Source organism: Calonectris borealis, chromosome 9 (genome assembly GCF_964195595.1).
Source record: "Calonectris borealis chromosome 9, bCalBor7.hap1.2, whole genome shotgun sequence".
In the NCBI taxonomy this organism is placed as follows: domain Eukaryota; kingdom Metazoa; phylum Chordata; class Aves; order Procellariiformes; family Procellariidae; genus Calonectris; species Calonectris borealis.
In genome coordinates, this window is record NC_134320.1 from 20,194,176 (window position 1) to 20,208,103 (window position 13,928).

At 42.0% G+C, this 13,928-nt stretch overlaps 1 protein-coding gene across 7 annotated transcripts in view; it reads right to left on the minus strand.

The window, feature by feature from the left end:
* Nucleotides 1–493, minus strand: part of ATP11B (ATPase phospholipid transporting 11B (putative)) — a 74,015-nt gene extending 73,522 nt beyond the window's left edge. For 3 of the 7 annotated variants that reach the window (XM_075157305.1, XM_075157303.1, XM_075157302.1), the window contains exon 1: nucleotides 252–492. In XM_075157305.1, the coding sequence (XP_075013406.1) occupies nucleotides 252–278 (27 nt within the window). In that variant the 5' untranslated portion in view covers nucleotides 279–492. Of the gene's footprint in view, nucleotides 1–251 lie in introns of all 7 variants that reach the window. The other 4 variants (XM_075157306.1, XM_075157304.1, XM_075157309.1 and 1 more) reach the window with 3 other exon arrangements.
* Between the last annotated feature and the right edge of the window lie 13,435 nt (nucleotides 494–13,928).

The window sequence follows — 13,928 nt, forward strand, 5'->3', positions numbered from 1 at the left end:
GCGGGGAAGGGCTCTCCTCCCTCACACACTCCGGCCCTGCTTCCCCTCAGCCCGCCCGCCCGCACCCCCGCTTCCTCCGGGGACCCCGCGGCGGCAGCGGCCCGGGCAGAGACGTCGGGACGGGGCCGCCCTGGGGGTCCGGGCCGAGGCGAGGGGCCGCCCGGTCCGGGGGTGCGTGGGGTGCAGCGGAAGCCCCTGGCCGCAGCCCGGCGCCGCGCCCTCCCCGCCCCGCGGCGGCCGGAGGCACCTACCAGCTGCTGCCGGACCCACCGCAACATCCCCGGCGGCGCGGGTCGCGGCCCCCGCGGCGGGGCCCCCTCGGCAGTGCCGCGCCCTCCGCTGTCGCCGCCGCCGCCTCAGGCCAGCCGCCTGCCGTGGCTTCTCCCCATGGCGCAGGGGCCCGACGCCGAGTTAGGAGCGGCACAGCCCCCCCGGCGCCCCCAGCCGCCGCGGCTGCCGGCGCCCCGCCGCCGCCATCACAGGACCGCCGCTGACACCCCGCGGCTCCCGGCGCTGCGGCCCGCCCCCAGGAAGTGACGTCTGAGGGCGGGCGGAGGCGGGAAGAGGGATTGGGTGTGGCGGGAGGGAGGGAGCGCGGGGATGGAGGAGCGGGCAGCGGTGCCTGGCCCGCCCCGGGCCCTGGCTGCGAGGGGCGAAGCGCCGGCTCCGATTTCTTCACTGCCCCGAGGTGCCGCTCCTGGAGCCCAAGGGCCACCCACGGGCCCGAGTGACCTGAGTCCAAGCAGCCTCCTACGGGCACTTGGGCGGGGGTGGCCTGGGAGAAATCCCACCCTCCCCACACAGGAGCTTCAGCCGCAGCCGGCCTGGTCTCTGGGCCCGTCAGCCGGGGCCTCGGCGTCTCCGAAACGCCCCTTTCATAGTGAAGTGAAGCTACTTCACAGCTTCACTATTTTTATCTTTGTTTTCCTGTAAAAAAATGTAAAACATGCACAGGTTGGAATAAAGACTTTGGAAAGAGGCCTGAGAACCACCGATTTAAACTTAAAAAGCAAGCACGCAGTGTGTAGGTATCCCGAAGCAAGGTACGTGTGCTGGGAGGATCCGGCACCTTTCTCTTTTCCTGCTGCTGGCAGAATTGTGCTGAACTGCTGCTTGGTTAAAATTGGATGTGAAATGCGTTGATGTCAAGCGGTGATCTCTTTGAAATCTTCCATTTTGCTCTGAAAACAGCTACTATGTAGGAAAAAAAAACCGTGTTCAGCTTCAAACATACACACCGATACAAGTCTGCAGCTTCTGGGCCTGTGTGGCTAAGAACTAAAGGAGATTATTTTAAGCAGTAAATACCTGGGTATTTGTGACCAAATACTGTTGTCAGTGAAGCCAATGACTACTTTGACACTGACTAAAAGAGAAGTCTTTTTGCATGTGAAGATCAGAGTACTATTCTTGCCGTTCCCATTTGTTTCCAGGTAATTCATAGGTAATTATGATATATAGCAACGAATCATAATTGTATCTGCCATAGAGCTAATGTAGTTTTTAGTGTTCAGTTAGAAATTTAGAATATAATTCAGGATTTAAGATAGATGATATAATGTCTGAAGAACTGAATCTTGTGGTGAATGTTGATGGCTTAAGCATCTACATTTAATTAGAAAAATAACCTAAAACAGTGGGGAATTAGGCTATTTTTAGCAGGCACTTAGGAAAGCTAATGTTAGCAAAACTGTATTAAATGCTAGGCATTATTTCAAAACATTTAAATACATCAAAGCTGAGTTTCAAACAGCTTGCACTACCCTATTCATCTAATGTGAAGTCTGAAATAACAGAGTGATTTCATAGCTATGGCACGTTGCCTGGAGAGTGGCCTTAAGCCAGAAGCTTAACTGATGCGCTCAATATTCTTGTGCTCCTCCTTTTTCATCAGCTGTAGAAGAGGGTCCTGACTACTACATGCTAAAAATCGTATGCCATTTCTCTGAAGTGCAAGTATATTTGTCGCCCTGTCCCTGCCAAAATCAAGTATGAGTTGCACTTTCTGCAAGCCTCTATTTCCACGGTTTGCAGTTTTGTTACATAAAGCTACTTTGCACTTCCTGTCTCACGTTACTGTAATGATACTATTTCACCAGACAAAACTTGGAAGCAATTTACAAGTGATTTGAACCCTGCAGTTTATATTTTTCACTTCAAAAACTACATATTTTAGTGGATGAAAGTATATTCATAGGATGAAGTTATTTTGCTGCGTGCGGCAGAAGGCTCCGATGGCATTCCTTTTCCACTATACAGCAAAATTTCACCTGAATAATGTTCTTGCCTAGTGTTCTGGCTAGTACAACTTTGCACCTTTTAAATTGTTCAAAAGCCCACACTAGACATTTATGAAGTTTCATCTCACCCTTGAGAGGTAAGTAGTTTTCAGAAGAGAAAAATTGAAGCAGAGCAGCCAAGCCAGATATTGATTAGCCAGTAACACTCCAGAACTTCTGAAATCAAAGGTCAACTGTATTAAGAATTAAGATTCTCATATCAGAGATCCCACTTTAAAATATTGCCCTGAAGCCTCACCTGAATTCACACAGCTGGCTTATACAGAAAAAAAAGCAACTGCTGAAGAAAAAAGTCACCTTCTGATATGAAGATTAGGTTTAACCCATCGGCTAGGCTTTCTTGATGAGACTCCAAGATTTTCAGTTAAGTAGCTATGAGAGCAATGATTTCAGATATTTGTTTACCAAGATGAGGACACAAATGTTGTCTGTTATAAAAATGTGTACCCAAACATAAAAGCACACACTTAAATGTTAGGTCCAGCAAGCTTTTTAATTATATGTGCATGAGTAATTCTTGTTTAATCAATGGTACTACTTTTAGGTTTATAAAATTAAACATTGGTAACCACAGAATCATCGCCGGAACATGCAAGCATCAAATTGACACTGGGGCTGCTGATGTTACTCCCTGGGCTTGTTCTTGTGCGAGACATTCATGCATTTCCATTATTATTGAATGATGTTTTGGGGCCATTCTTCAGCAGGAGCTGGTGAAGTGCTGGTGTGCTGTATGGCTGTATGGCCACATCTAGTATATGATGAGATGAGATGGAAGTACAGCACTGATGCCAGAGGGCGAGCTGCCCCCAGCATTCCTGCCTTTGAAAACTTCTCAGCTTGGTAGCTGAACCCTTTCCCCTGCCACATCCCTGGGCGCACCAGCCACATCCCAGGTTGCTGCCGCAGAGCAAACGAGGCACGCGATAGCCAAGAGGGCTGGTGCACTCCGGAGCACTCAGCTGCATGGCAGGGAGACAGCCCAGGTCTTGTGTTGCTGCTAGTGAGCACCAGTGTCCTTTGGGACCAAACAGAAAAACAGCAAAGCCTAAGAGGAGTGGAGCAGAGATGTAGGTTTGTGTAGCAAAGGACTAGTAATAGCTCCTTATAGTTCACCGTTTTCCTGGTGGAGAATTCTTCTTGCTCATTATTTTGTTTTTAATTAAGTATTTTGTCATTTCTTTAAATGAGTATTTTAATCTATGCATTATTTACTTACGTAACTACAGTGCTAATTAAAAATGTACACTAACTGTAAAAATGCCTGTTTTGTTTCTAATCCATAGAGAGAGACACAGGGTTTCTTCAAGGCATCTTTATTCCACAGGCATTCAATTACTGGCTGAAGCACCAATTATGTATAGATAATCAGTGGCTGATTTTCAGTCACAAGGCCCTTCATCTAAACACACATGTGGATTCTTGCCTAGAGCAACCAGTCTTCAGCGAAAAAGTAAGAGAGTTAGAAAATGAACTGAGCTTTTTAAAGGAAAAATTTGTGTGCAGTTTGTTATTCCTTTTTTGTGCCCTGCAAGAAATAAGATCAGACGAAATTACAGGATGCACAAGGCGACGTTTCCAAGACACACACTGGATCTACACAATAGTGCATTATTTTGTTATTTCTTCTTACCCATTCTCTCAATTGCTAAAACTTGGATCCTGACGTAAAACGTCACCTTTCTATTATTGTTTTTTTCTTTTCACTTGAAAGCTTTGCTTACAGTGTAGAGCAACCCAACACCCTAAGCTCAACAGAGCCGGATCCCAGAGCCCCAGGTCAGGGGCTCCACGCGGCACGCAGAAGGTCAAACCTGTCAGGTCCCCTGCACGCACACAGAGGACTTTGCACTGCACCACACTCCACAAAAAGACGCTTTGCACTTACATGATCTCCTGGCTGTGTGGAATAGCCTGGCCTGCTAGGTGCAAGTCAGAGAGTTTAGGGTCAGCGCTTCCCGGTTTGCAAGGCCCCAGGATAACAGCAAGCTGTGGAAAACATTATAGTTCATCCTCCCTTTCAGCCTCACTGTTAACTTTTTAATTACGTGTTGCCTGTAAGTCATAATGTTTGGCTTGTGGCTTTCTCTAGAACTGCTTTTTTTTTCCCTAGGGAAGTAGTCCAAAATTAGAGGAAATAGGAAATGTTTAGAAGCCATCCCTTATCTTCATGAAGCTGAGTGTGACCAGGATGAAGAATAAAACTCTTGTTTTTTGTTGTTCATGCCCTTTTTTCTTTTTTTTTTTTTTAAAAGGAAGAGCTAAATTTTGAACCCACGGCTCATAAGGTTTGGAACATCTCCCATGGCCCTGTCTTGATGGAAACTGGAGGACTCATAATCTTGCAAAAGAGGGTTTTGTGAGGAAATGTGTTAAGATTAGTCAGTTAATTGCTATTATATCCTGGACAGTGACATCATTTTGCTATTCTGTATTATGAACATGGATGTCCTTACAAAATGTGAATTTTTCTCTAGACTCTTTGTTTAATGATTTATAAAAATATACTTTTTCAAATATTTCATTCTTATACTTGCCCTGTTATAACAATTTACTTTTCTAATTTATATGCTCAAATGATTATTGGACACATTCATACATTACCTCATAGTTAGCTCTTGTAAAAAATTGCCAGGCAGAAAAGGATGCATCTCAATGTTGGGATTTCTTAATAAACACTCATCTCATAATATCTTCTACAGGGAAGTTTTTTTCTGCTTTGTAGTACCTCAGTTAAGACCACTGAGTGGATAATGAAAGTTTGAATTCTGGAGAATAAACACAGGCACTAGTATACAGGTCTCTTGACACTTGTCTCCTAGGACACTACCGTGACAACTGTAACACAAACACACACCTAGGTATGTTACTTTGGAAAGAAGTTTGAGGTCTTTGTGGGAAAGGAACATAGGAATTCTATTCATGACTGTACACACTCTCTTGGCTTAACAGCTTATTTCAAAATAGTGCGACATCTACTATAAGGGACGTTCTCCAGGTAGTGGGAGGTAGGATTTCAAACACCCTCACAGAGAACCTCCATTTCCCATGTCTTGGAGGACAAACTACTGAATTTGATAGAGGTTTTCTGAGAGAACCTTCTGGGTCAGACTTTACAAATCCCGTGAGTGGGAAAAAGCTTTGTTACTAAATGTCAGTGGGATTTAGATATGAAGTAAGCTTCAGTCTCATAACGAAGGGTATATCTATATTATATATTTTCTATGTTTCCAAGGCTCAGCTTTTCTAGTATTTGAGCTAGCTTATATAAAGCTAGTTTAGATGTCCCTATATTGCACTCAAATTACGAAGTAGGTATTCCTCCAAGCTGTTGTTGCTGTGCTGTTGGCTGGGTTGTGGCCAGCTTGAACGCTGAAAACCTAACTTGGATGCCTATGGATCTTACCACTTCCAGCAGCAATGAGCTGTGATTACACAGGCTTCAAGACTCTCCCCCTCTCTCAACTCATCCAAGGATAAAGGCAAAACAATTTAGGAGTGCCTTAATTCAGCGCTCTCCATCAACTCCCCACCATTTAAGCATGTGCATCAGTGCTAAGTGACAGGGTATTACCCAGTACCAGTGAGTTCGTCCCGTTCTCAAGAGTGTGAGAGATTAATCTGGTGGACGGTGACTCTAACTCTGTACCTGCTTTGTACAGGTGTCTTAAAGACTAACGGTTACTCCCTCACTCAGGCATGTCCATGACAAAGCACAGGGCTCCGGTGGGTCTGGGTTACGCCAATGCCTCAGCAAACAAGGCAGAGACAGCGTGGAGGGGCAAGACAGACACCTTGGAGAGGTAAAGAAAAATTCCAGGGCCTCATCTAGAACTGATACAGCCACCTTGGGCTGTAAAGGAAAAATAAAAGCTTTGCCAGTGTTGGCCGTGAACACAGGTTTCAGATATATCGGCAGGTATGAGAAGGCCTCACAGATCAAGACAAAATCACTAGCTTGGACTTACTCAACACTGTTGAGGCTCTTCATTAGTACAGCTGTAAAAGCAATTTTTTTCTGAGAGAGATGCATTTTATACAGCAAAAGGGTTTAGCATTTGCCAAACAGAATAAGCTGGCAAAACCACTTCTTCTTTCCAATACAGTGTTTACAGTAAAGTTTTTGGCACTTCAGAAATTGTAAATTAATCACATCTCCAGCTGATATTTGCTATGGGACCTATCTGCATCTCAGAATGAGTATCTTCAGTCTCTTAAGCACCACCATCCTTCGTACCTAAACCAAGTGCTAACGTGTGCTAATAGGACACTCCATGTCTCCGGGCAGACCTCCCGAGAAGTGTAGGTGTGTCCACCAGCAATGCCATGCTCTCTCCAAACAGCTGCTCACCTCCCTCACCCGATCAGGGCCCTGAAGGTTCTAATGGACCTTTGTGGACCTCAGCAGCCTCGCCAACACCCTGCCCCCATCCTGTCCATGGGCCTGGGGGCTCCATTTCAGCAGCCTGGGGCTGCCCATCCTGCCCCAACAACACCATGGGATGCCAGTCTCCATCCCTGCCCGGCCATGGACCTGTTGATCTGGACCCTGACCTCATTTCAGCTCCGTCACCATGAACTGATGATCTGGTCTCTTGATTGAATGTGGCCACCATCTCCAGGCTGGCCCTGCTCCCTCGCTAGGTGGTGGGATAGATCCTGGCCTGTCAGTCTGGGGATCCCCCACCGCTCCCTGGCCCTCGGGAGCCCCTGGCCCGTGCTGCGTCCTGTGCTGGTTTGTGCACGTCAGCCATGCTTTCCTCACCCTCAGACGCAGCATGGTGTAGTTTAGTTTAGGTTAGTACGATGTACACTGATAGGTTTGAATAGCAATCACAAAAAGGTTTTTTGATTGGGGTTTTTTCCCCTCTTTATTTTGGGGTAAACCTAGTAAAGTGGGGTTATATATACTACTCTTGGGGAATGAGACTTTACTGGCCTTTAGGATGAAGTACCATAACTAAAAGATGATTTTTAGCACAAGTTGTATATCCTATAGCAAGAGTATATGTATAGTCTGATGACAGATCATGGTACTACTGATGCCGCAACACCTCCCCAGTTCACTTCTGGCTAAGCTTCAACAAAAGTCACGTAGGCTCAGGGTTTCAAAAACCTGTTGATAATTTCAGAGTCAAACTTCAGAACTAACTACAGTAATGAATAAAATCACAGAAAGTGTTTAGCACTTCTCACGCTCAAGCTTTATAAATCTGAAACTGGATACTCAAAATTTGAGTATGTATATCTATATATGTATGTATGTATTTATTTTATTTTAAAACTCCATTCGTGGCCTAGTATTCTAGAAGTAGGGTGCAATAATCTACCATGCAGGGATGTCTGTGGTCTCTGCAGACAAAAAAACCCAGCTGTGAACATGACAGATGATGTTCCTGCAGCCATATGAGACAAAGAAACATATGGCTGCTCCGTCTGAAGTTCCTACAATGCTTTATGTCTTCAAAGTGTAGCAAAACATTGGCTGATTAACATAATTAAAGCATTTTACAAATGATTCCTAATTATTTTTGCAAATGTAAATGATGATGCTGATGTGAAATTTTTTGCTGTGCATGATGAATACTGAGTTCTCATTTTACTAAGTACTGTAATCAAATTTAGAACAAACGTTATATAAGTGCATAAGCAATCCTAATCCTAATCCCTTTTCTGCTGTCTCACTTTCTCCATCTAGGCCTGCTGCAGCTGTAAATCTATAAATTCCTGTATTTCGTGATTTCCCTGCATATTTTTATTTCTGTTTCCCAATCTCCTGTCTTTTTCTGAAAGCATACATTTTTAGTTGATAATGGTTCTAATGGAATGAGAAGTCTGGTTTTTAGCCTTCTGCCAGCTTCCTTATTGTATGGGATGTTTGATCACAGCAAAGGTACTTTACTGATGCTGTTGCTATACTGGTGCTCAGTCCTGTAAGTTAAGCCTCACGCTGTTGAAGCACCTATTGGAACAAATCTAGAGGTCTTTAAACATTTTTTACACTGTCCGTAGTTGAATATCTATTGCTTTCAGTGTTTGATTAATATCAGTAGAAGTTGGCTGAGGGTATGTCAACAATGCATAATTCAGAGTAGTCAGAAGATATCAAAGACAGCTATAAACAAACTGATTTATTTGGTAGTGAATCGGTTCTAGCTTTGGAGCGCTAAATTCTCCATGGGCAATCTGACCCTGTTTCTGATTTTACCCTAGGATTTGTGCCACTGGTATAATAAGAAATGATTTCACTGGCTCAATGAAAAACAGCCAGGAGGGACAGGATCCTGTACAGATTTAAATGCTGGACTCAGAAAAACAAGGGAGAGCGCATTAGTGATTGTGTTTTGTGATGTATTTCCAGGAGATGTTTTGGAATTTGCCAGCTTCATAAAATTCACCAAAAACTTTACAAAATAATCCACACATCAATTAAATCATCTTATGACAATTATTATTCTTAATTTTTACCAAAAATTCCCTTCAATTGAACTGTATCTTTTATTTGGAATATTTCTAAGTGTGCACAGTAGCAAAAGATAAGTGTTACAGCTGAGTGGTTTACACCATGTAATTTATCCAGTTAATTTAATTTCTTTGTATTTGTCTACAAATTGCTTATAATTTTATGTAATTAATTCGTTACATGAATCTAATGCTAAAATAGCTGTGAGATTGTCCAGCCGAAATAAATAGCAGGCTTTTCATTGACTTGAGTGGGAACCGTGCTAGGCCACTGGAGGTTTATTCCTACTCTGTAAATGTTACAGAAGTTATTCTTTGGAAGTACTGAAAGAATGAGCTGTCTCACATTTGACATATTATTCCTTCTATTTCTTGCTTGCTAAAACAGAAATCATTCTTGAGCAGAGAATATTCACATTTATAAGTTGGTGAGTCCTGCAAATATTCTCCAATTTTTTATTTTTTTTTACTATCGTGCCTGCCCATGAATACATGTGGAAGAAGCCCAACACAATCACCGTAAATGTATTTACGAATTGAAATTTATATTTATAGTCATTCTTTCTGTGGAATCCACACAGATGAACTAAGTTTTGCCTTGCATAACTGACCTTTGGTGACGTGATACATAATATTATCTGGTCAGAGGCTAAAAGAACACATGCAGTCAAAAACTTAATGCCTGTCAATGGAAATAAGAGCTCAGGTGTCTGTCTTCTTTTCCAGTTATACCGATTGGTTTAATTACTGCTATTGCACTTCCACACAAATCATGCTTCTTTCACAACTAGGACTATAGCATCACAATGATAACGATGGTGACATGATTGCTTGTATTAATTATATGAAGACTTCAAATCTAATATGAGATTATAGTTCACAGTAAAGCTTGCTGAATGGTGAATTTACTAGCCACTTGATAATGTACAGATTTCATGGCAGGTACTACAATCCTGTGCTAAAATGTAAGGCAACAGCTCAACATATAGTACTCAAGCATATGTTATTAGATGACAAGCAATAGCAAGCAAAACAATAGCCTTTCATGTTATTTAAGTAACTGTATTTCCTTTTGTTTTGCTCATCCCCAGTTTTGCTCATTCCACAAAAATATATTCAGATACTTCAATATCACTGACATCAGTTGTAAGTTAAGCAACTGTTTTCTAGAAAATGAAGTGGGCAGCGGTCTTCCAGCCCCAGGCAGGACCTGCAGCACCAGCCAAGCCTGGTCATCCAGCTGCTCCTAAAAATCAATTACAAAGGCTTAACATCCCCCAAAGCATTAAGTTTTTCTGAACCTCTAACCTAGATCTTCTTCACCAGAAAGTAAATTGTTTGCTTCTTATCCTGGCCCAAATATGAGGAACAGTAATGAGCAATAGCTTTGTACCCTCTGAAGATAGTCCTTCTTCCTTAAGCTGAAGAACACTTGGTTTACTTAAGTTTTTCTCATAATATCTGTGGTTATTTTTCGTGTTCTCATCTGGACTTTTACCCTTTGGCCACCTTCTTGCCAAGTACCAAACAGGGCCGGTACTTTGGCTGAGGCCTTATCTGTGCTGCACAGAGTGGAAAAATCATTTCACTTATCTTGCGTACATTTGTATAACCCATAACAAGATACGGTGTTTTTTTTCCCCCATAGCTATTACGCCGTTGACTACTGGTCAATGTATGTTCTGCTATGACATTTTTAACTTTTTTTCCTGCAGGCCAAATCAGTCACTTCATATCTAATATTAATGCAATTTATTATTCTTAAGTAATTCCTATTTTTTTCATTGATCATTTTTTTAGCACCACCCAGACAATTTATCTAGTTTACCAAGATTATTTTGAATTTGGCTCCTCTCCTTCAGAGTGCCTCGCAGCTTGGTATCATCTGCAAATATAATAATACAGTATTCCCTAATCTGAATCCTTAATGAAAATACCATTTAGTATTGGACCCAGAACAGATTTCCATGAGAACCATCCTTCCATTTTCACAATGAGAATGGATTTGACCAGCACTAGCTCTTATTATTAACCTGGATTTAAGTTATCCTTAGAAAACAGGTAGTTTCCAGTGCACTCGACTTGCACGGCTACCCTGGAGCCTTTCTTAATGTAAACAGGATTCTGGGTTAGTCACAGAATTCATTACAAAGCACACAGATGGCTAAAACAATTGTTAATGAACTGCATTAGTCCTTTGGAGAAATGCCACCTGAAAGTACCTGAAAGTGATATGGACAAAGTGCATTGTCCAACTTGTACATTTTTAATGATATTCTGCAAGGTAAATGTATGCGGTGCCAGCCGAGTTAGCCCTTCTGCATACTGCCAAAAAGATACTGCGGGTGACCCAGAAAATACAGCAGTTAACAGCTGAGGTTAGACCATCTACACAATTGCTAAGCTTCCTTATGCTCCTTTTTCACTTCTTCTCATTTTATTGCATTGACAGCTCTGGTGTTGGATTGATGCTACCCTCAGGAATACAAATCTTGGCTGTAAAACCACCATGAAAGGCACTCGGAAGAGACGTGTTCTTGTCTGTCTGTCACACGTGGTCACACCAGCAGGCAATTCTCATGATGTTTTAGGAGAAAGACCAGAGGAATTGAGGGATTCACGGACATGTTCAAAATTTATCAAAACCAATCCAGATCGGGTTTATTTATTCTTAATAGATTTTTCTTTCTTGAACTTACCTATCTTCCTATTTGAATGCATGTATCTTTGAGCTGAATAAGGAACTGGGGCTTTGCCTGTGTAAAGGCACACATAAATTAAAGGAAAAAATCCTTCTTTTGATAGAAAAGGCTGTTGCTCAGCAAAGAATCTGTAAGGAAAGATTATTAACTCTTTTATTTCAGATTTGAGAATCTGATTTTCAGTCTGAGATTGAAGCACTCTATTAACAATATAATTTAGATATCAGATTTACCTGTTCTCTTCTGCTGCCAGCCTGTATTTGGTTTCAGGGTTCTAATGTTGACTATTAACCTATTTAAATATTCACCAACAGCCTTCTGCCAAGGTAGATTAATTCACCATCTCGTGTCCTTGTCAAGTTGTCAATTTGTCAGATATTTTTCAGTTGCCAGTACCCTTTACAGTGATAACGATGGCATACAGCTGAGCAACAGTTTTTCTGTTGATATCTCCTGTTACAGAAAAGCTTTCCAACATTTGAGTAGCTAAAGCTTTCTGTCTTGGCAGGTCTGAAAAATAGTCTTTTAATCAAAAAACAAGAAGTGTATACAGAAAGGAGCTGATGTACCATCTTGTTTGATTTATGATGGCGAGGGCCTGTAAAACCAATATGGAAGTTACCTCTAAAGCTGAAGAAACACTGTCAGTTTTTATACCCACTTTATTTTTCATCCAGAACCGTGAAGAAAAGACATTAATATTAATCATGGAAGGATTCTGGCTCTCCCTCCAGTGATGGCCAGAATTAACCCCATGTCACTCTTTGATAGTATATGGAACCATTAATGTATTTACCAAATCAATAATTAATAATTAATTAATTATCATTAATGTTACATTTATTTAATATAACATTATTTATGTTATAATTCATACCGGTGCCTTAAAAAAAACTTTCGGTTACCTCAACTTTTAGAACATCTTTCTGGGGGACACTTTAATCAGAAACATTCAAGACATACTCCTGCAACTGATGATTAATATATTTTTCACGATGGAAATCAAGTCAGCTGCATGAAGTGCACAAAGCTCCTTTTATAGCTCAAGTACTTCCAGCTTCCAAGTGAGTATCAAAAACAGAAATTAAATAAAACAGTTTTCCAGAGCAAGGAAACTCTGTTGAAGTTTATAAAGACAAATGTTTATTTATGTATTTTGGAGGTATTTAGGAGTGGTAGTCATCCAGGAAGAATCCTGTGGAGTTACAACAGGGATGTAAAAGGGGTGAGAATGAGGCCCTTGAGTTCCCAGACATGCTTCCCTTCCCAGGGGCTGTTTTAGGTCAACACACCACTGAGGGAAGGGATTTTCCCTCTCTTAGGCATGTGCCCAAAGGCATATCTGATGTGGAGGGCGAGCAGAACGCACCCCAATCTGACACCCAGTCTGACAGCAGGTCAGAGCCCACCATACTTCATTGCAGCCACAAGCATCCCAGAAAGGCATCACCAGAAAGTGGTAACCCCAACACGGCCTTTTCAAGCTCAAACCTCTCTAAATCCATCTCCAAGGACATGCACACAAAGACTTAAAAGAAACTCCAGCTTTAGCTAGAGCTCTAGCTGGAAACTGAATTTTCTCCCGAATTACATAGAGGCCCTGACTCCTGACACCCGCTGACATCCCAGCAGTTTGATTCCAAGTCTGAAGAGGGCACCAGTTTTCATTTAGTTAAACACAGTAGAAACAGAAAAACATTTAATATGTGTCCAAAAAGTCAAGGTTATTAGCTATGTTAAAAAAGATGACTAAACACACGCTGATAGACATAGTTAAAACTATACTCAACTTTCTGACTAGAAATAAGCTGGGCAGATATCCTATCCCGTTTGCTAGAAGCAGTTTGCATACGGTGATTGATTTCAACGTAGTCTGCAATTCTGTTTAGCAGGTGCTATATCAGCAAATCTATCATTAAATAAATATGACACAAATGTAATTCTACACGTGGGGATGCTTTCACGAGGCTTTGGACATGTTACAAATTGGTACACGGATAGACTGTACTATATAAGATCAGATAGCTAAGGCTGTGCTGTATACATTTCCACTCTGGTAGCAATGTAATGATGCTGCTAGGTTAAGAGTAATATATATATAAAAAAAAGTACTGCGAGAGATCCCTATTCCCTGGAGAATAATTAATCATTTTTTTCAGTTTTAATAGAGGTTGAACATCAGTGTTTGAATTGGAGAAAGAAAAGGAAGGAAATGACGTGTGGATAGGGAGAGTCGATCTCCTGGGAGATCAGTTCTAACAGGTCCATGGAAATGAACCTCCTTCCATCATCCTCGGACTCCAGTGATGCTCCTGCAGGCTACACAAGCAAGGACTGGGCAAACCAGGAGCGTTCAGGATCAAAGTTAATGGGGTGCACATTATTTTAGCACCCAAAACAAGTTCCAGAAGAAAGCTAGTATGGTCAAATAACTATTTGTATTTGTTTGCATTTTTTGTTCATA